Below are 23,707 nucleotides of genomic sequence, written 5' to 3' on the forward strand. Positions count from 1 at the left end.
TTTTTTTTATCGATGTTTTTTAGTGAGAGAAATATTGATTTGTCGTTCCACTTATTTGTGCATTTATTGGTTGATTCTTGTATGTGCCCTGACACAGGGTCAAGCCTGCAACCTTGGCATTTGGGGAAAACGCTCTTAACCAACAGAGCTACCCAGCTAGAGCCCATTTTACCTTTAAATAGACCATGTTTGTGAGCTTTGGGGAGTGTCTGTACGCAAATTCTTGAACCTGAAATCACATTATCTGGCCCTAAAGGTTAACACCTGGAAGAGGTTCTATGTACCAAATCCATTTCCCTCGTTGAAGAGCTCAAACTAGTAAAATTTCAGAAACATTCTGGAACTTTTTGTCAAGAGCATATTAAAAGGTTTATAATTTAAAATTTATTATCAGAATAAAGCCACAACATTTTGCAAGGAAATGGATAAAAAGAAAAATATTCAGAATAACACAAAACCTCTCCAGAAAGAGACACAAAAAAAATATTTTTAAAAGTTTTTGTAATGTACTAAAAATGACAGTGTAATGTTGTATTTGACGACACTCCATTGCATGTAGCTTTTTTCTAAATAGTTTAACAGTTTAGGTAAATGGCTTCAGTGACACACTACGGGCACCCTTACATCAGTCTGTAGGAAATCCTTTCGTATAGGATGAAGGATAGAACTCTTAAGGCGACTTTATGGGGTTAAAAAAAATCTGAGTGAACGAAGGAAAGCGGAGCAGGACAAGCCTCCATGCTTCCAGTCCCTTCTCTCTACATAAAGCGGACAGGTCAGCAAGGGTCAAAGCCACGGAGGACAGCCGTGGGCCTGATCACCCGACCAGGAGCAAATAGGAGCTGAGCTGAGAGCGACGCCACTAACCAACCGCCCCACAAGGAGCGACCCCCTGACACCACCAAACTGGTGATGATCCCCAAAAACAGTCCCGAGGAAGGAGTGTGGGCAGAGCCTGAGGCGAAAAGAAATCTTAAGCAACTTGCACCTCCACCTCTAACAACAGTAACACCTCCAGACGGCGCAATTCGCCCTTCCGCGGAAGTCCAGCACGAGATGGCGGCACATCACGTGAGCAACGTGGTGACGTAGACGTAGGACGGCGGTCTTTACGGAGGCACCGCCTTAACCTCAGCCCAGACGCTCACTCAGTTTTGACCCCCTCCCTTCCCCGCCCCCGGCCTGGTGTAGATCATGCCGCCCGTGGCGGCCCTAACTGCCGAGGGAACGGTAGCCTAGGACAGTTGGCTGTTAAGTGACACTGACTGTCCCCGTCCCGCCAGACGCTAGAGAAAGAGGCACGTCCTCCACCGCGTGACGGCGTGGGGAAATAGGTAGTAAATTTGGATCCACCTGGGAGGGGGGAGTGGAAGTTCCCGCCCCGGAGAGCGGCAAGGCAACAGCCACAGGTAAGCGGGGGGACGGGGGTGGGGCGTGCTCCCGAGTCCACGGACAAGGGGAGGGTGTGGGGGACGCGGCGCTACGGGGACGCAGAGCTGGGTACCACGCCAGGTGGGGGTCGCGCGCTGGCGGCAGCAGTGGGGGAGGGGTGCGGAGGGCGCGCGGCGGAAGGGGGAGGGTTTGCCCGCTGTCCCCCGGTCGAGTGCGCTTCCGGTTCTCGTGCCTTGGCCGAGCTTTTCCCCTTCAGTTCTCAATCTTCTCCTTGCCTCCCGGCGTCCCCCAATCAAAATAAAACCAAGACCTCTCGCCGCAGTGTGGCTTTGGCCTCAGAAACTGCCCCACCGCGGCTCTAGGCTCTAGAGCCCTCGGTGGAAGATCTTGTGGTTGGGGCGGGGGTAGGGCGCGGCAGGGTGGTCTTGGCTTCGCGCGCTGTCGGCGGAGCGGGGGTACCTGTTATATCCTCCAGGGAGCCCACGGGAGCACCCGGGAGTCCTTGGGGTGCCAAGCCCCGGACGGGCTCGCCGTGCAGGGCACAAACAGCCCTTACCTTTATGGAGTTTACAGTCGAGTAGGGGGACAGTGAAATAATCGCACAGACTCACGAAACACTAACGGAAAGATGCCGCGACGAGCGAGGAAGGAAAGTGGAATGACAGAAGCTGGTCTGTTTACCTCTGGACAGACTTATCAAACTGAGGAAACTGTCTTTGATGTTTTTTCCCCTGTATTAAAAAACTAAGCATAGTATTTCACAGCGTCAGCTATGCCAGGGAGCACGCAGTGGAATCGCTTTAAAATTGTAGGTGTTAGATAATGTATACTTAACTTTTGAGGAGCAGTGAGCTAATAGTAATTAAGAGCCTTTACGCTTCTGAGGCTTTTTCAGCATAGATTTGGCAGGTGTCTTGTCAAACGAGCCTCGTTTGTAATAAGAGTTTTTGCACTTGTGTTTGCAAAACTCTTTTTACCTGAGAATTCTGTTAACAACGGAATAATGCACTTTTATTAAAATGCTGTTTTTCCTATAGACTATAATGTGCAGTGTTCCCTCTCAGTAAGATTCAACTCTGTTGTAAAGCTCAATGTGTTAGCTCTACTATTTGTAGTTATACTTTAAAGCAGTGATTTTTTTTTTAATTTAATTTTATTTGTTCAGTGGAAGGGAAAGGGAGAGAGAAAGAGAGGGAAACAGCAATGTGTGGTTGCCTCTCACATGCCCCCAACTGGGGACCTGGCCCACAGCAACCCAGGCATGTGCCCTAAGAATCAAACCAGCCACTCTCTGGTTCACAGTCTGGCACTCAAATGCACTGAGCCACACCAGTCAGGGCAAGGCAGCAATTTTCAACAGGTGTGCTGCAAGAATTTTTAGAACATGCAATACCCTTTGGTCAGGGGCACTGACGTCTTTCCCTTAGACTGTCAAATTTAAAAAATGACAACAGCCAACACAACAATAGCCGTCTGGTGTAATAAATCAAGGTTATACCTTATTTTTTATTTTAGAGAGAAATATCGATCTGTTGTTCCACTTATTTATGGATTGGTTGGTTCATTCTTGTATATCCCCTCTCTGGGATGGAACCCGCAACCTCAACATGTCAGGATGTTGCTCTGACAAACTGAGTTATCCAGCCAAGGTTGTACCTATTTTGTGTCAGATTGGCAAAAAACATATTTTTTGGTATGCCGTAGAATTTTAGCAATTTATGTGTGCCATGAGATGAAAAAGGTTGAAAAGCATTGCTTTAAAATTGTTTGGTCTGCCAGACTTCTTGCAGTACTGCTATATATCCAATAGGTGGTAGCCCCATCTAAAAATGCTTTTTCCCCCATGTCATCCCATTTATTTCTGATGATTTTCCAATTGTAAAGTAGGGTGTTATATTGTGCCTGAATTGTTCTGTTTCTTTTTAAAATTTTATTTTTTTAATTAATCTGTTGGTTGACTAAAGAGAGAGAGAGAAACACTGACTTGTTGTTCCACTTATTTATGTATTCATTGGTTGATTCTTGTGTGTGTCCTGACTGGGGATTGAACCTACAGCTGTAGCATATGTGGAATGCGGTGCTAACCAACTAAGCTACCAGGCCAGGGCCCTGAATTGTCCAATATCTAAAGCTGGTTGAAGTAACTGTCTAAAGATATTTCTGTAACCATTATTTCTATCAGTTTTAAGTAAGTAAACCCAAGAAAACACATTGATTTTATTCAACAGTAATAAGTATGTCAGGTATTAGTGTTATATTGGGAATAGGAGGTGGCCTTTAACTCCCTGGAGCTTGCATTCTGGTGGGGACAGAAAGCAGGCAATTACAATATTGTGATAAGTTCCATGAGAAGGGGGGAACATGTGCTGTGGGTATTCATACTGCCAGAGCTAGATTAATCTAGGAGGGTTCTGAAAGTTTGCCATGAAGAATACCTCATAGAAATAGGCCACATGAAGAGAAGGGGAATAGTGTTTCTGGCAGAGGGAATAGCTCGAAGATAAGAGAAAGCAAGGCAGGCACATTTGAAGATCTGGAAGAAATTCAATATGACTAATAGGAGCAATTTTGAGGGGAGATCATGAATTTAGTTGCAGAAATGGTGAGCAAGAGACACCTTGACTTCAAGCTTATCATAGTTCAACATCCTCTGTAGGTGAGGAAACTAAGAACCTCTTCATTCATCAGGTAAAAATAGCACACTGTATTTGTTGATGTTATTTATATACTGTAAAGGTGAGGGTCTTGTGTGCATACATTCACGTGATATAAGCCCTGTCCTTAGGTGCCTTAAGAATAAGGGAAACCGACTCGCCACTAACCACAGTTGAGAGTGTTAAGCAACCTCTTTAGAAATACCTGTGAGGCACAGTAGAAGCATTAAGGAAGGAGGAACCTGAATCAATAGGGTACATAATGTTTCAGATATAACTTGAAAACAGAGTAGCAGTTTACCAGTGGACAAGTTGGGAATGTGAGGGTATTCCTGGAAGAGAGAGAGTGCAGAATAAAAGAACATGGACTTTGGATTAAAACAGTTCTGACTTCAGGTCTTGCATTCACATCTTACTGTGAGGTCCACAGTAAATGACAGTTTCTTTGAGCCTCAATTTAGGGAATCGAGGAGATAATATATAAAAAAGCCCTTTGTGTATAGTACATTATATTTGTTCCTTTGAAAGTTTTCTCAAAAGTACTAGGCCTTTTACAGACATTTCTCACTGTGTCATCAGCAAGATCACAGCCTGCCGCTATTGGGTCAGCCAAAAACGTTTGTTTGGTTTTTTTTCCATATGGTGGCTCTATAGTAGTGCTTCATTGTCTTTAACTTCATTCAGAACAATTTTGTTAAATTATATTGTGACAGCAGTCGTATCAGCTTGCATTTAAAAGTAAAACTTATCAAAATTAGTGAGTTTTTGTGCAGCCATTTTAATATTGAAGATGGAAGAAAATACACATTTTCAGCCTATTATGCTTTATTACTTCAAGTAAGGTAAAAACACAACTGAAACAGAAAAAAAGATATGCAGAGTACGGAGAAGGTGCTGTGACTGACCAAAGTTCAGTGGTTTGCAAAGTTCCTTGGTACTATTGACATTTTGGCCAAATAACTTTGCTGTGGGGCTGTCTTATGCATTGGAAGATGTAAGCTCCCCTGGCCTCAACTAGAAGCCAATAGCAGGAGATAGCTGACATACTCAAAATATCCAAATCAATAAAGTTACAAGTGAAAATGAAAAATGTGTCTTTTATTTTACAGAAACACATAATGGGCTCTTGGGCCAACTCAATATTTCTCAGCTCCCCAAATTCATGGCACTTTGAAAGCTCTTTCATTGCCCTCAGTGTGATTCTGCCCTCCTTGGGGTTGTCTCATGTTAAGCTTCCAGCTGCTGACCAGAGCTTACTTTACTTAAGTGCCTTTGTACACATAAATTTTATTCTGTTGAGCAAGCTTTTAACAGATTGTTTATGTTAATCTCAGTTTTGGGAATAATAGCTAAAAAGTAAGTGCACAAATAAAAGTTACATTCTGATAAAATCATTAAAAATACAGAGAATATATTGTATATAATGAGATGAAACTAAAGCTGTTTTCATTTGGGTGGCAGGGTGAGAAAACCTGATTCTTCTTTTAAAAAAATCTATAGAAAATAGGTTATCTTCCTTTCCGTAGGGAATAGTGTTGTCCAAAATAATATTTGCTAACTATAGCAGCTTTTACTAGGAAATGTGTTTGTTGATCATGCTAATATCCATTAGATACAGGATTTATTAATGATATTGTTATGGGGGAAAGTCAGTGAGTCACAGTGGAACAGAGTGCCATTTCCAGTAATTTAACAAGGTTTTAAAAAATCTTTTATTGCTTAACACTACCTTGTTTGTTTGTTTTTTTTTTACATCTTTGCTCTGTATTCTAACTTTTGTCTTCTGAACTGAAGTGTTTAAAAGGCTGTTTCGCTAGAGATAGTATGTAGAAAATAAGTAATTCCATCTTTGGTGCTGTCGTTTACTTTGTGGGGTTACACTTGCGTTAATGTAGATTAAAAAATCCTGAAGAAGGGACTATTGTGTAGGCTTAAAAGACGTTGAAGAAAGAACAAAGGAAACAGTAGATGAATTGTCAGAATTAAAAAATTTTAAATAATTATATCTTATTGATTATGCTATTACAGTTGTCCTGATTTTTCCTCCTTGGCCCTCCACCCAGCACCCCAACACACACTCCCTCAGGCAATCCCCCCACCATTGTTCATGTCCATGGATCATGTGTATAAGTTCTTTGGCTACTCCATTTCCTATGCTGTACTTTATATCCCCGTGGCTATTCTGTGACTACCTACTTGTACTTCTTCATCCCCTCACCTCTTAACCACCGCCCCCACCCCCTACAACCCTCACATCAGGCAACCATCAAATTGCTCTCCGTATCCATGATTCTGTCTCTGTTCTTCTTGTTTGCTTAGTTTGTTTTTTAGATTCAATTGCTGATAAGTATCTTTTTGCTATTTAATGTTCAGTGTTTTGGTCTTTTTCTTAAGTCCCTTTAACATTTCATAGAATAATGGTTTGGTAATAATGAAAACTTTAGTTTTTTCTTGGCCTTAGGTCCCTTATTTTCATGACTTTGAATATTTCTTGCCAACCCTTCTAGCCTGCAAAGTTTCTTTTGAGAAATCAGTTGACATTCTTATGGGAGCTCACCTGTAGGCAACTAACTACTTTTCTCTTGCTGCTTTTAAGACTCTCTCTTTATCTCTATAACCTTTGACATTTTAATTATGATGTGTCTTGGAGTGGGCCTGTTTGCATCCATTGTTTGGGATTCTGTGTGCTTCCTGGACTTGCATATCTATTTCAGTCACCAAATTAGGGAAGTTTTCTTTCATTATTTTTTAAATAATTTCCAATTTCTTGCTCTTTCTCTTCTCCTTCTGGCACTTCTGTGATGCGAATGTTGGACCTCTTGAAGTTGTCCCAGAGGCTACTTAGAACTATCCTCATTTTTTTGGATTCCTTATTCTTCTTGTTTTGATTGGTTGTTTTTTGCTTCCTTATGTTTCAAATCATTGATTTTATTCTCAGCTCATCTACTCTACTGGTGTTTCCCTGTAAATTGTTCTTTGTTTCAATTAGTGTATCCTTCATTTCTGACTGGGTCTTTTTTAGGCTGTTGAGGTCTTCACTAAATTCCTTGAGCATCCTTATGAGCAATGTTTTGAACTCTGCATCTGATAGGTTGGCTGTCTTCATTTAATTTCGCTTTTTTCTTGGAGTTTTGATCTGTTCTTTTATTTGGACCATGTTTCTTTGTCTCCTTGTTTTGGCAGCCTCCCTGTGTTTGTTTCTATGTATTAAGTAGAGCTGATTTGATTCTTGGTAGCCTGGCCTAAATTAGTAGAAGCCTGTAGGGTCCAGTGGCACAGCGTCCCCTATCACCCAAGGTTTACCCTTCGTGTGGACTGAATACACCCTCCTCTTGTAGTTCAGCCTTGGTTCCTGTTGACAGATCAATGGGAGGAATTTACCCAGGCCACTCAGCTGCAACGACTGGCTGTGAGCACTGAGCACCAACCTCCACCCTCCATGGAGGATCAGCTGTGCAGGGGCAGGGTGGTGGTGCTCTGACATGGTCTGTAGCTGTCCACTGGGTGCACAGGCCCTGGTGTTTCCCAGGTGGTGCAGGGCAAAGTCGGCCCTGTCCTGTGATTTGCCCAGGCCACCCTGCCTGAACTATAAAGCAATCTGAAATGCCTGCTGCTTATGTTGGACTTGGAGATTCCCAGGCGAAGCCAAGCTGTAAGCCAAGCCGCTGCTATTGCTGGGCCTGGAGCTCACTGAGGCCAGCTGTTGCTTATTTGATAGGATGGAAAAGCAGCTTGGGTGGGCTGGTAAGTTGGGTGGGGCTGAGTGTCTGGGGATTTCCAAGGCGGGTCAAACAGTGTCAGCCAGCTTGATGGAGTCTCAGATATGGCACCAGCCTGCCAGTTCTGTGGGAGGAGGGTTTAGGAAAGGAACAATGGCCTCTGCTCACCTTGATGCCACACATTTTAGTTTCTCCCTGTGTACCACTGGTGCCTTTCAATCTGCCACCCCAGTGCTGGAGCTCAGAGGAAATGAGTCTGAGTAGGTGAGTCTGTGTGTGAAGTCTTTTAAGAGGAACTGCTTGGGGATCAAGCAGTGTCCTCCACCAACTCAGTCCCCACTGGTTTTTGCAGCCAGAAGTTGTGGAGACTTACTTTCCTGGCACTGGAACCCTGGGCTGGGACTCCTAACTCACAGGGTATCCCTCCTGACTATTTATCTACCACATGTGGGTGAGAGACCAGCCCATTCTGCATCTGTGCCCCTCCTACCAGTCTGGATGGATGTGGTTTCTTTAATTCTGTAATTGTCAGCCTTCCGTATTTTAGTTGTAATTTTGATGTGGTTGTGTGTAGAGGCGAGCCATGTCTGCCTACTCCGCCATCTAGACTGGAAGTCCAGAATTAAAAGTTTTAAAATAATCACAGTTAAGTCATCTTGGAAAATTATTTGTATCAACATAATAGAAATAAAATTTATATGAATAAATAATATAGGCTAATACAAAAAACTAAAACCTTGTAGATGGATAGACAGACAATATGAAAAGATAGCTCATAGAACTAATGGAGAATTAAAGAAATGTAAAACAACATACCATTTTTCAATTTTAATGTTAGTAATGACTTTTTTAAAAATTCTTATCACTTTCTCATGAAGCACATAAGCATGAAGGACTGATATTCAGAAAACCTCAAGTAGTCATACTCCGAGATCGATCAATCCTTTTTTGGAATATATCCTATGGAAATAATTTAATTATAGGAAAAGCTTTATGTACCAAAAATATTGGTTTGTTGGTTAAAAAAATAAGAAGAATTATGTACATTGACTGGATGGAATATTATGTAGCCATAAATATATTTATTTATTTATTTTCTGCAGAAAAGCTTTAGTGTTTTCATTTGACCCAGTGCATGGGTGAGGGCTCCAGCCTGGTTAAAAGGATTCCTAGTGGTTTCAGGCAGAAGCCAGAAACCAGGGGGATGCACAGGGGCCTCTCAAAGGCCTCTGGGCTCCAAAGGCTCCTAGTTGGGCTTGAAAGTGAACCTTCAAAGAGATACCTGTCCAGCCTGGGAGCTGGCCAGCATGTGGAGGCTAAACAGGTGGTCTATGTTAATTTAAAACCCAGAAGGTATTTGTAATAAATGGAAACACGACACAAAATCTGAGGATATAAAATTGTATGTACAGTATGTTTATGACTTTAAAAGTTGTGGAAAGACAAAAGAAGTAGATAATACTGTAAGATTCTGTCATCCTTTTTTTCTGTTATGTATTTTCCATGTTATAAAAAAAAGTTTAGAGACATATCTAGAGGGAAAAAAATTAAGAACACTATGTTTGAGGTGATTTTACACCTTTTTATCAGTGATTGAAAACAATAGCTTCAATCCAGATGTTAATGAATTTACATTTTCTGATCTCAAAAAAAGGAAGAAAAAATATGTAGGCTTAAACTTCACAGTTATTGTCAGTGATGCTAAGGGGCAAATGCCTAGTTTCTCTTTCTCTTTTAAAAAATGTAAAATTGTGGTGAAACATATTAACATAAGATTTACACCTTGACCAGCATGGCTCAGTTGATTGGACATTGTCCCACAAAGCGAAAGTTTGCAGGTTCAGTTCCCAGTCAAGGCACATGTCTGGGTTGCAGGTTTGGTTCCCAGTCAGGACACATATGAGAGACAGCTGATCGATGTTTCTCTCTCACATCAGTGCTTCTCTCACTCTCTCCCTTCCCCTTCTCTAAAAATAAAATCTTCTTTAAAAATTAACTATCTGAACCATGTTTAAGTATACAGTTTACTAGTGTTCAGTACATCACATTGTTGGGCAACCAATTTACAGAACTTAACCATCATTGTTCTTTGTTTTACGGGTTTGACTACTTTAGGTACCTTATATAAGTGAAGTCATACAGTATTTGGTTTTTTGTGATTGGCTTATTTCACTTAGCTTAATGTCCCCACAGTTCATTTATGTTGTAGTCTGTGTCACTTGTTAGAATTTCCTTCCTGTTTAAGGCTGAATGATGTACCATTGTGTGTATATGTCACATTTTTAAAATCTATTGGGGTGACATTGGTTAGTAAGATTATATAGGTTTCAAGTGTACACCTCTGTGATAGAAGATCCGTATACTGCATTATGTGCCCACCATCCAAAGTCAGATCATCCTCCATTGCCATATATTTGGCCCCCTTTCCACTCTCCTCCCCTGCCCTCCTTCCCTCTGGTAACCATCATACTGTTGTTGTCTGTCTCTTAAGTTTCGGTTTTATGTCCCACATACGAGTGAAATCATACGGCTCTTGACTTTTTCTGACTGACTTATTTCACTTAGCATAATATTCTCACGATCCATCCATGTTCTTACAAATGGCAGTATTCTGTCTTTTCTATGGCTGAGCAAGTATTCCATTGTATGTATGTACCACACCTTCTTTATTCAGTCCTCTATCGAAGGACACTTAGGTTGTTTCCATGTCTTGGCTATAATGAATAATGCTACAGTGAATGTAGGGGTTCATATATCTTTGTGAATAAATGTTTTCAAGTTTTTCAGGTAGATGCCCAGAAGAGGGATTGCTGGGTCATATGGCCCACTCTATTGTTAATTTTCTTTTAGGAAACTCCATACTGTTTTCCACAGTGGCCGTACCAGTTTACTTTCCCACCAGCAGTGAATAAGGGTTTTTTTTCTTCCACAACCTCTCCAACGTTTGTCATTATTAATTATTGTCTTGTTGATAATAACCATTCTAACAAGTGTGAGGTGGTATCTCATTGTAGTTTTGATTTGCATTTCCTTAATAGCTAGCACATTTTTTAAAAAAGATTTTATTTATTCTTTAGAGACAGGAGAAGGGAGGGAGAAAGAGAGGGAGAAACATCGATGTGGGAGAGATACATCATCGGTTGCCTCTTGCACACACCCAACTGGAGACCTAGCCCACATCCCAGGCATGTGTCCTGAGTGGGAATCGAACTGGCGACCTTTGGGCTGGCAGACTGGCACTCAATCCATTGATTCACACCAGCCAGGGTGAGCATCTTTTCATGTATCTATTGGCCATGTCTTCTTCGGAGAAGTGTCTGTTCAGGTCCTCTGCCCATTTTTTTTTTTTTTTTTAATTGGATTGTCTGTTTGGTGTTGAGTTACACGAGTTCTTTATATTATTTTGGATATTAACCCCTAGTTGGAGCTGTTGTTTGCAAACATATTCTCCCTTTCATTTGATTGCTTTGTTTTGCTGGCAATTTTTTTTGCTGTGCAGAAGCTTTTTAGTCTGATATATTTCCATTCATTTATTTTTGCCTTACTTCCCTTCCCTTTGGGTTCAAATTCATAAAATCTTCTCTAAGAACAACATCCATAAGTTTAGTATTTTTGTTTTCTTCTCTGTAATTTTCAGATCTTTTATGTAGGGGTTTTATTCATTTGAATTAATTTTTGTACACAGGGAGAAAGTGCGGTCTAGTTTCATCCTTTTGCATGTAGCTTTCTGATTTTCCCAGCACCATTTACTGCAGAGGCTTTCTTTTCTCCACACATTCTGTTTATCTATTCATCATCCATCAAGGAACATTTGGGTTGCTACCACCTTTTGGTTATTGTAAATAATGCTACTGTGCACATGGGTGTACAAATATCTCTTTGAATTTTGTTGGATATGTACCCAGAAGTGGAGTTGCTGGATCAAATAGTAATTCTATCTTTAATTTTTTGAGGAACCACCATACTGTTTTCCACAGTAGCTGCACCTTTTACATTCCCTCTACAGTGCACAAATGTTCTAATTTCTCCATATCATCACCAATACATAGTTTCTTTTTTGTTTTATATTAGCCATCCTAATGGATGTGAGGTGGTATCTTACCGTAGTTTTGACTCGTCATTTCCCTAATGATAGTGATATTAAGCATCTTTGAATGTTTGCTGGCTAGCCCTCTTGTTTTTAATTATGTCTTCACACATAACCATAGAAACCTTAAATTCTACCAATTTTTTTTACTAGTCTCTTTCTGGATGGTTCTCCATTTGACATATTCCATCTCACATAACCCATTTATTCTCATTTTTACTCAGCTCACATATCTTTCAGTTGATTATCTGGATAACCTAGATTTTTTAGAACCTCCTTAGGTATAGTTTTACTTAGTTAGTTCAAATTTTACTCAATAAATTCTCTATAAAAAAAACTGTGTGTGCAATTAGAAACTGTTTCCTAGGCTAGAGAAAGGGAAGACTGTCATACTTCTTGAGTGGGATAACATTTGAAAATTTAGTCCCAATAATTGATTTACATATGTGCCATTTATTAATTTAAACATGTTCACATAGATCAAAACTCAAAATATTTAAAAGAATATACAAGGAGAAGTCTCTTTTCTAGTTCTGTACTATAGCTACAAATTCTTTTTTTAATAGGAGAAAGTTTATTTAGAAAGTCACAGAGATAGAAAAATGAGCCTTGAAAGAAGTGAGCCAGCTGTGAGCTATATGTGGGCTCAGGAAACAAGTTACAGAGGCAAAAGAAGGACCCTTTGAGCTTAGGAAAAAGAAAGCAAATGTATGAGCCTTGAGGGAAAAGAAGGGGAAAGAAAGGTGCAGGCACATTCCAGAGAGAGAGAGGCACTCCCCAGTTCTCTTCAATAGAGGCAACCAAGTTATCAATTTTTATACAAGTATGTGGTATACTACACATATTCTGTAGCACTTTTTATTTACCATTTTTAAGATTTTATACTTAGATTGCTACACAACCAGAGCACAGTTGTGGGAACATACTGAGTCTAGTTAAAAATTGAGTTCAGCCCATAGTATAAAAAAGCTTTATCTTGTTCCTCTGAAACAGTATGAATGTTAAGAAGTGCCATGCCCTGGCTGGTGTGGCTTGGTAGGTTGAGCACCAGCTTGCAAACCAAAAGGTCGCCAGTTTGATTCCCAGTCAGGGCACATGCCTGGGTTGCAGGCCAGGTCCCCAGTTGGTGATGTGTGAGAGGCACCTGATCCATGTTTCTCTAGCATATTCACGTTTCTTTCCCTCTTTCCCCCTCCCTTCCCTTCTCTAAAAAATAAATAAAATATTTTAAAAAAGAAAAGAATTTTCTTCAGATTTCTTGAAAATGATTAGAAAGTGTCTTTTAACTGACTTTTTTTCCCTTACAGTTGATTATGGAAGATTCCCACAAGAGTAACACTTCAGACACAGCACCTCAACCTGGTTCAGCAGTTCAGGGAGCTCATATTTCTCATATTGCCCAACAGGTAAGGCAAGGACCAGCCAGAAGATTGAGCCAGTTAGGACTATTTTATATGCAGATTAATTGGTGGTTTCAGATCTCTTAATTACTAATGTTTAAAAAGAACCAAGCCAAAAAAAAAAAAATTGAAATGCATGGAAGGTAGATTTTATTTAAATATCTTATAATATCATTCAGATTTATTTTCTTTTATACAAAGTATATTTAGCATTGTTTTAACACCTATATACTTTTTTAAAACTTGGGAGAATTAGATTTTATTTTATGTGGTGCATGATTACTTAGATTTTTTTTCAGACTGATTTTGTTGCTGCGTAAGAAAAATGAAAAATTAGTTGACTTTTTGCACTAATTGAAACAGACTAATAGTTTCAGGAGGTAAATAATTTTACTTTTTTCTTTATATTTTATTGATTATGCTGTTACACTGGTCCCAGTTTTTCCCCCTTTGCCCCAAAACTCCCCACTCCTCAGGCAATCCCCACACCATTGTTCATGTCCATGTGTCATGTATATAAGTTCTTTGGCTACTACATTTCCTATACTGTACTTTACATCCCCATGTCTATTTAGTAGCTATTTCTGTTTCTTTTTCTTAATCCCCTCACCTCTTCATTCCCCCTTCCTACTGGCAACCATCAAAATGCTTTCCATATCCACGATTCTGTCTCTGTTCTTGTTTGCCTAGTTTGTTTTTTAGATTTAATTGTTGATATGTATTTATTGTCATTTTATTGTTCAGTTTTGATCATCTTCTTTTTCTTAAATTAGTCCCTTTAACATTTCATGTAATAATGATTTGAAGATGATTAACTCCTTTAGATTTTTTCTTGTCTGGGAAGCACTTTTATCAGCCCTTCCATTCTAAATGCTAGCTTTGCTGGGTAGAGCAATCTTGCTGTAGGCCCCTGCTTTTCATGACTTTGATTATTTCTTACCAGTCCCTTCTTGCCTGCAAAGTTTCTTTTGAGAAATCAGCTGATAGTCTTATCGGAACTCTTCTGCAGGTAACTAACTGCTTTTCTCTTGCTGCTTTTAAGATCCTCTCTTTATCTTGAACCTTTGGCATTTTAATTATGCTGAGTCCTAAAGTGGGCCTCTTTGCATCCTTCTTGTTTGGAACTCTGTGTGCTTCCTGGACTTGCGTTTCTATTTCCTTCACCAAATTAAGGAAGTTTTGTTTCATTATTTTTTCAAATAGATTTCTAGTTTCTTGCTCTTTCTCTTCTCCTTCTGGTACCCCTATGATGTAAATAAATGTTGGACCTCTTGAAGTTGTCACAGAAGCTGCTTGACAGAATCCTCAGGGGTTTTTTGGTTTTTTCTTTTTTCTTTTCTTCTTCTTGTTCTGATTGGTTGTTTTTTTGCTTCCTTGTGTTCCAAATCATTGATTTTATTCTTGGCTTCATCCACTCTGCTGCTGTTTTCCTGTAAATTGTTCTTCATTTCAATTAGTGTATCCTTTGTTTCTGATTGGATCTTTTTTATACTGTTGAGCTCCTCACTAAGTTCCCTGAACATCTTTATAACCTAGGGTTTTGAACTCTGCATCTGATAGATTGCTTATCTCCATTCTCTTTAGTTCTTTTTCTGGAGTGTTGATCTGTCTTTCATTTGGGCCACGTTTCTTTGTCTGCTCAATTGGCAGCCTCCCTGTGTTTATTTCCATGTATTAAGTAGAGCTGCTATGACTCCCTGTCTTATTGGCATGGCCTAATGTAGCAGGTGTCCTGTAGGGTCCAGTGGCACAGCCTCCCCTATCACCCAAGCTGGGTACTTGAAGTTTGCCCCCTGTGTGATCTGACCACCTCCTCTTGTAGTTGAGCCTTGGTTGCTGTTGGCAGGTCAATGGGAGGGCTTTACTCAGACTACTCAGCTACAAGGACTGACTGTGACCACTGACCACCAGCCTCACCCTCTATGGAGGATCAGCTATGCAGGGGCAGGGTAGTGGTGCTCCAGCGTGGTCTGTAGTTCCCACTGGGTGCGCTGGCCCTGGGGTTTTCTGGGTGGTGCAGACCAAGGTCAGCTCCACCTGCATTCTTCCCTGTGCCACCCTGCCTGAGCTATAAAGCAGTCTGAGATGGCTGCTACTTGTGCTGGGCTTGGAGATTCCCAGGCGAAGCCAAGCTGTGAATCTAGGCTGGCTGCCGCTAGTGCCATGGCCTGGGGCCACTTAGCAAGAGTTGGGGGCTCCCTGAGATGGCTGTTCCATGTTTGATAGGATTTAGGGAGTGTGAGACATGAGCCCAGACCAGCCATTCATATGGAAAAGTTACTGTTAACAGTTTGGGTGGGCCTGTGAGTTGGGTGGGGCAGAATCTCTGGTGATCTTCCAGGCAGGATAAAAAATGTTAGCCAAGCTAATGGAGTCTCAGTATGGCACCAGCCTGCCAGCCCTGTGGCTGTGTTGGGGGAGGGTTCAGAAAAGGGATATGGACCTCTGTGCACCTTTCTGACTCAGAGAAGACTGTCGCCCAGCTCTTGCCCTGTTGCCAGATACTTCAGTTCCTCCCTGTGTGCCACTGGTGCCCCTCAAGCTGCTCTCCCTGTTCTGGAGCTCGGAGGGTGTGAGTCTGAGTAGGTGAGTTCAGCTTGGGTTATTTTAAGAGAAACTCTTTGGGGCTTCAGCAGTTTCTTCCACCAACTCAATCTGTGCTGTTTTTTGCAGCCTGAGTTATGGGGAATTATCTTCCTGGCACTGGAACTTGGCTGGGAGGGGAGGGGTCCTGGTGTAGGGCTGGAACTCCTCCCTCCTGAGATATCCTTCCCGAATTTTTATCTGCCACACGTAGGTGAGAGACCAGCCTGTTCCATATCTGCACCCCTCCTACCAGTCTGGATGAATGTGGTTTCTTTAATTCATAGTTGTCAGACTTCCATTCAACTCCATTTCTGACAACTCTGAGAGGTGATTGTTCTGTAGTTTAGTTGTAATTTTGGTATGGTTGTTTGAGGAGGCGAGTCATGTTTACCTATGCCACCATCTTGACCAGAATTCCTCAGGAGGTAAATCACTTTCAATCCAGTAAATTTTGTGGATATACAAAAAATATTTTTATTGAACTGGAGAATAGGCATATTCCTTAGAGGATTTAAATTAACAGACATGCATATTGCTCAATTGATGATATTTTTTAAATTTAAAATTGTCTAATCCATGCACCTGACCCAATTCAAGGAAAAAACTAACAGGATTTGTTGCCAGTAGTAAGATACGAACTTTCAAGGAAAAAGAATTTTGGAAAACTTTTATTCACCGTCGTGAACTTGACAGTTTCCCAGTAATTACAGATTTTTAATACAAAAGTGTGTTACAAAGTCATGTATGGGTATAAGATCTGTTCAGAGTGAAAGACAGACCATTGGATTTTAATGTTAACAGTATTGACACAAAGTTCAGATTGTACATTGCAAACAAACTTTAAGAAACTACGAACTCAAGTTTTGATGTGGTATCACAGAAGAATATCCACAGTTATCTGAAAAGACTATTAAGACACTGTTCAACCGAAATAACATATGGCAACATATTTAATGTGAAAGCAGTAAGAGAATTCCGCCATTTTCCATTAACTTAAACATTAATGAGATTTGCAAAAATGTAAAACAGTGCCATTTCTCTCACTAATTTTGGCAGGGAAATTTAGTTATATTGATGAAAATGTTATTGATACTTACAATGGATTTATGGTAGTTATTTTATTTTTATTTTTTTTAGAGAGAGGGAGGAAGAAAAAGGGAGAGAAGCATCAATATGTGGTTGCCTCTCGCACGCCCCCAGCTGGGGATCTGGCCTACAACCCAGGCATGTGCCCTGACTGGGAATTGAACCTGCAACCTTTTTATTTGCAGGCTGGCGCTCAGTCCATTGAGCCATACCAGCCCAGGCTGTGTTTGTTATTTTAAATTTCTGTTTTATAAAATCCTACACAAACACAAGTTTTTTGAGGTCATCACTAATTATTAAGAATTTAAAAGGGTCTTGTGACCAAAAAGGTTTGAGAACCAAGGACGTTAAAGGGTCAATTCTTCAAGCTTGGTGCCTCCTTCTCTATTATTTAGCTATATCTGTGAAGAATAACACTGTCTTCTTCAGGTGATGCTAGAAAAATAATGATGGCGTCTTTTAATTACCTTTCTATTATTAAAACCCTTCACAGAAATATTTTAATTCAGTTAGCTTACTTATGTATCTTAGTTATTTTGATTACATATGAATGTTTTCCAAGTTTCATCAGAAGCATATTTACACTGAGGTAGAATAAATACACTTCTATAAATAATTGCGCAGTGATTTTTAAAAATAACATCACTGACTTTATATCCAAAATATTCTTATGCCTTAACTGTTAGACTCTAAATTCTGTAAGGAAACAGTATCTAATACCGCAGTATTTATTCATTCAGTTTAAGCTGGGGATACAGCAGTGAACAGAAGTCTTAGCTTTCATGGAACTTACATTCTGGTCTTGGGGAGAGAGGCAATAAAACAGGTATCAGTTGGCAGGATGTGCTGTGGCGACTAATAAAGAAGGATGGGAAGGACAGGGAGTTATTGATGGAAACAGTGGAACTTGCCTTGTTATATAAGGCAGTCGAGGAAGTCCTGCATGTGGGCTAACAGTTGTAAAACTCTTGAGACTGACAAATGCTTGGCATAGTTAATGAACAGCAAGAAAACCAGTGTGATGGAAGGAGGAAGAATGAGGAGAGAGTGATATAAGATGAGGCAAAGAAGGGGTAAAAGGGGAGAGTGCCCAGTAATGTAGACCTTATGTGCTACTGTAAGATTTCTGGTATTTTTTTTCCTTCAAGTTAACTATGTCTTGTAAAGGAGACCAACAGGAGAATGATAAATGTTATAATGGGTTGTGCATACAGTGCTATGGAAACACCGAAGGACTTCTTCAGGGAGGACTTCACAGAGGAGGTGACATTTGAGGTGCACCTAAAAGGGCATGTCTACAACCCACTTGTGGAAATCTCACACAGGACCTTCCAAGCTGCATTCAGTTAACAGTCATCTGTTTCTAGCTGACATATGGAGCTTTTTCTAGAAACCTGTGTTAAGATTTTTGATTTTTAATCTGGGTGAGACCGGGAACCTTTGTAGTGTTTTGATTAAAAACATTATCTGACAGATATTTTAACAGGATCACTCTGGCTGGAGTGGAAGCAAGAAAACCAAGCAGTTTCAATAAAGTGCATGAGAAATAGTAGTGGCTTGGACCAGTGTGGCAGCAGTGGTGGTAATGGAATAAAGTCAGTCTCCATGTAATCTGGTTGTAAAGCCCGCAGTGTTTGCTTTTGGATTTGATGTGGGTTTTAGAGAAAAAAAGGAGTCGAGATTGACTACAGTTTGTGGTGTGAATAACTAAGAATGGAGTTGCCATTTATTGAGATGGACACCACTGGAGCATGTTTTTCTTTTCTTTTTTGAGAAGTTGGCAATTGGGAGTTTGGCTTGTAAAGTTTGTGATATTGTCTGTATTAATTTTCTGTGCCACAAGACAAATTACCGTAAATTTAGTAGCTTAAAACACAGATTTATTATCTCAGCATTTCTGTGGAGCCAGATTATGTCTTAGCCGAGTTTCACCAAGCCACAATCAAGGTGGCTAGGGCTAGGTTCTTATCAGGAGGCTAGACTGAAGAACAGTCCATTTCTGAGTTCACTCAGATTGTTGGTAGAATTCATTTTGTTGCAGTTGTGGGACTGAGAGCTTCAGCTTTTTGTTGGCTTTTGGCTGGAGGCCACCATCAGCCCTTAGAGACTGCCTGAACTGTTCTGCCATGTGGCCCTCTCCGTAAGCAGTTCACAGCATGGCAGCCTGCTTCTTTAAGTTTAAAAAGAGAGTCTGCTGGCCAGACAGAGTCATGTAATAGAACGTAACCAAGGGAATGATATTCCATTCCTTTGCCGTAAAACAACATAATTATAGGAATGACATCCCATCATCTTTGCTTTATTCTGTTGGTTAGAAGTGTGAGAAATGCTCACAATAAAAACCGGGACACAGGACTTGAGTAGCAAAACTAGCCGTTTATTCATGAGTCTGCAGAGTTGGACAGGCCACCAGCCAGGAGAATATGCATGCAAAGTAGACAAAGAAGACTGGTTTTATAGTAATGTGATTAGCTCCCCTTCCCTAACATGATTAGCTCTCCCTCCCCCCCCCCCCCATTTCCCCATTACTGGTTAATCCAGGTTCACAATCTAATGAGATTAACTACTCAACTCAGGGTGTGATTAACTAAGGGTAATCTAGTTGTAGGTCTATCTCCAATTTATTTGCAAAATTATCTACCTACATCTTCCCATTTCTCTGTGTTTGGTGACAACAATCTTCCTCCTTTTGATCCCAGAGATATGTGTGAGGAGCTACGGAATGTCATTTCCTCCCCCCTTTTCCCTGTTAATTATCATCTGTTAATTATCTCCTACTGGTTTGAGAGTCACTGACTTGCTTCTTTATCCCTAACAGAAGCAAGTCATAGGTCCCCCTCCCACAAAGAACATGAACACCAGAAGGTAGGGATTATGGAGACCTCCGTAGAGTTTGTCTGCCAAACCACACAAGTAGGTAGGTCCAGTTGGCAATTGGATATATGTGGTCTGGAGTCCAGGGGAGAGGTCTAGGTTAGAAATGTAAATTTAGGAGTTTGGGATATATAGGTGGCATTTAAACTCATGGGGGTGGTTTCCGGCTTTCACTTAGGATGTAGAAAGAATTGATCCCACCCTAAAATAAGAAGAAGCTATAATATAGAAAATCATAACTTCTCTCAACCCATCAGAGTTGGGATTTGGGCATGCTTTACCTGTAGCAGAGAACAGGAAGAAGGCAGAGCTGTCATACAGGGGGAAAGAAGAATTCAGTTATATTTTTTATGAATTGCTGAATTCTAAAGGGTAGGCTAGTATGAGAATAGAACCCTTAGGAACTGCAGACACAAGGGTAGGTAACATCCACTTGTAGCTTTTCTTCAGGTGAAACCAGAAAAGTTGGCATTTATGCTGCCTGTCACTACCAGAACCAATAAGTAGAGACAAGGATTGAATCTTTATGGGCATTTTATTCACATGCTAGCAATCTGAGAAGACGGTAGGTTTTGTACCCTCAAAAACCATCTTAGTTAATTAATTATTTTTAAAAAAGAAGAAGAATATATGAAAGGGTGAGGCAGGAGAGCTTGTATGTACAACCCATGGGCATGGACTTGGAGAGGGGATTGTTGGGGAAGGGGGGTGCTGGGCGGAGGGGAACAAAGGGGAAAAAATTGGAACTATTGTAACAATATAATCAATAAAATATACTTTAAAAAAAAAAAAAAACCATCTTAGCAACTCATCTCAAGCCCACCTTTTTATAGGGAGGAAGAAAGGGTAGGGAAGAGGTTTGGAAAAGGTTAATCAGATAAGAGTTGCAGTCCTGCTGCAATTTTCCTAGTGTTTCTTTATCTGCTGATCAACAATTCTTTTATCTGAGCCTTCCCTCCCTGGAGCACAATGACTCAGATACCCCTGGGCCACAAAGGTTGAATTGCTGGTGGACCTCCTGGAGTCATGTCAGTCTTGCATTCCAGTTCCTGGAATAACAGCTTTCCACAGGCATTAATCACTTAAGCCTTTCAACAGTGACTGAAGCTTAAAATCTTCAACTCTTGAGCTCCCCTATCCCAAGAACCTTCAGCAGTTGCTCACGGTAAAGGTTGGTAGAAGCAAGGGAGACAAGAGGAAGCTTCCCTAGGTTGTACAGGCCTGCCTTGACCCCCTTTCCCTATGGAAAACAGCTTTAAGCTACTGGGGACTAGAGTGAATCTCGTTTTCCATTGTGGCTGACCTGTGAGAAGAAAAAGAAAACCCATAAACCCTGAGGGAAGGGGAGGAAACTATCCTAGCTTCAGATCATTAATTTTCCTACTATTGGGAGAAAGCCCCACCCACTGAGACCCAGGGATGTATGGCCTGAAACCAGGTCAGGATAATAGAGCACCTTTTCCCTGCTGGCAAGTAAATTAACAGAAGTTTACCCTTGGGGAGGGACAAGAGTATGGAGAGAGCCTCTGGGGCAAGTGCACAGAGAAAGCCTAAAGCTGAGAGTGGAATAAGAACAAGGAGAAAAACTCTGGCAAACCAGCACCCACTCTTAAGCACTAGGTAGGTCTCACTAGGGGAATTTGAAGCTGATAATACACTTAATCATAACAAGAAAACCCAAACACAGCTCAATTCCTGAATAGATTGACTCAGTCCATTCCCGCTCCTAGTTTGCAGGTTTGACCCCCAATCAGGGCACATACCTAGGTTTTGGCATCAGTCCCCAGTATGGGCGCATATGGGAGGCAACCAATTGCTGTTTCTCTCTCACATTGATATTTCGCTTCCTCTCCTTCATTCCCTTCTCTCCCTAAGATCAACGAAGGTATCCTCAGGTGAGGATTAAAAAAAAAAATAGAAAAGGTGTGCCTGTTTTCTGGCATAAATATTATTTCTTTATACTGTCTTACGATAGCCACCACTCATGGAAAAATTATCAAATGTACAGAAACACACACACACACACACACACCCCCAAAAAAAAACTGTCAAAGAAATCTATTAGCCCTAGGAAGCTGTTGTGGCTCATGGATTGAGCGTCAACCTGTGAAACGAAAGGTTGCTGGTTTGATTCCCAGTCAGGGCACATGACTGGGTTGCTGGCCAGGTCCCCAGTTAAGGGCGTGCAGGAGGCAACCAGTCAATGTTTCTTTCACACATCGATATTTCTCTCCCTCTCTTTCTCTTGCTCTTTCTCTCACCTCTCTCTAAAAAAAAATTGTTTTAAATAAAAAATAAACTCAGGACAACCCAGTTGTTATAACTATCAGAGGGTGAATTTAAAATAACAATGAATAACATATTAAAGGCTCTAGTGTAAGAGACGGACAGTATGTATGAGCAAATGATACATTTCAGCAGAGGAATGGAAACCATATGAAAGAGTCAAATGGAAATGCTAGAAATAAAAATTGTGACATAGATGGCATATGTTTGGGGGCTTATTAGTAGACTTGATATAGCTAAGGAATGAATTGGTGAACTTTAATATAGGTCAAAAGAAATTCATCCAAACTTAAAAAAAAGTGGGGAGAAAAACAGCAGCATCCAAGAGTTGTGGGACAGTATATATTTAACATAAGTGTAAAGTCATTGGACTAGATTAGACTGCTGTGGGCTGAGGATAGTCAGAGCTATGTAAGTTTGGAATTGGGAGAGATTAAATGGGGATGGTCAGTGAGGTAAGAGGCAAATCAAGAGAAATTGGGGTCTTGGAAATTAAGAATAAGGTGATGGTCAACTCTAAAATGCTGCTGGTAGATCAGATGAGGAGTAAAAATTAACTGTTATACAGTCGCTCATTATTCAAGGATTCTGTGTTTGCAAATTTGCCGACTTGATAAAGTTTATTCTTACCCTCAGAATCAACACTCAAAAGTCCTTTTGTGGTTATGAGTGGAGATACACAGAATGGTGAAAAATTTGAATCACTTGACACACACCTTCCCAACTGAGGTTGAAAAAACAATGCTCTGTCTTATTTTAGCTCCCCTTCTGTAAACAATTATTTTTGAGACTTCTGGTCAAGAGGGAGGCATAGGTAGACACACTTCGCCCCCTTGCTCAACTATAGAAAGAATTACTACTAGATCTCAAAACCATTAATAACCCAGAACTGTCCGGTAATTGAGCTGTATGGAAATTTGACAACCAAGGATTTAAAGAAGCCACATTCATCCAGATGGGTGGGAGGGGTGAAGACGGGAGGAGACAGGCAGAAAAGCGATGAAACAGACAATACCACATTCACGTGTGGTGGGTAAAAATTGGGAGGGATACCTTGGGAGCGAGAGATCCCAGCCCCAGGCCAGACCACATAGTCCAGGGTTCCAGTGCTGGGAGGATAAATCCCCATAACTTCTAGCTATAAAAACTGGCGGGAGTTGGATGGTGGAGGAAACTGCTGGGTTTTCAGGAGACTCTGCTTAAAGGGCACACATGGACTTAGAACTTATGCCCCCACCCACTCTGGGATTCAACACCAAGACAACAGCTGGAAGGGCACCAGTCGCGTATGGGGGAGTAAGCAAAGTGACTAGAAACTGGTCGAGTGCCAGGCAAACCTCCAGAAGCCAGGCAGCAGCATTGTCCCCTCTCTGAGCCCTCCTCCCATAGGAGCCACAAAGCGGAGAAGCAGGTTGCCCACCCTGGTGATTACCTGAGGCTCTGCCACACGCAATTTACAGGTGCCTTTTCTACAATAGGCCAAGGTACTAAGACAGGTAGTCAAAGCAGCTCTACCTAATACACAGAAACAAACACAGGGAGGCTGCCAAATTGAGGAGACAAAGAAATATGGCCCAAAGGAATGAACAGAACAAAACCCCAGAAAAAGAACTAAACGAAATG

At 40.9% G+C, this 23,707-nt stretch overlaps 1 protein-coding gene across 5 annotated transcripts in view; it reads left to right on the plus strand.

The window, feature by feature from the left end:
- Positions 1-1,142: 1,142 nt before the first annotated feature.
- Positions 1,143-23,707, plus strand: part of ATF1 (activating transcription factor 1) — a 77,159-nt gene continuing 54,594 nt past the window's right edge. Inside the window, exons 1-2 of one of the 5 annotated variants that reach the window (XM_090273152.1) lie at positions 1,143-1,409; positions 13,160-13,258. In XM_090273152.1, the coding sequence (XP_090129278.1) occupies positions 13,166-13,258 (93 nt within the window). In that variant the 5' untranslated portion in view covers positions 1,143-1,409; positions 13,160-13,165. The remainder of the gene's footprint in view (positions 1,410-13,159; positions 13,259-23,707) is intronic. The other 4 variants (XM_090273155.1, XM_090273153.1, XM_090273157.1 and 1 more) reach the window with 4 other exon arrangements.

Source organism: Furipterus horrens, unplaced genomic scaffold, assembly GCF_987537825.1.
Source record: "Furipterus horrens unplaced genomic scaffold, mFurHor1.1.pri manual_scaffold_4, whole genome shotgun sequence".
Classification (NCBI taxonomy): domain Eukaryota; kingdom Metazoa; phylum Chordata; class Mammalia; order Chiroptera; family Furipteridae; genus Furipterus; species Furipterus horrens.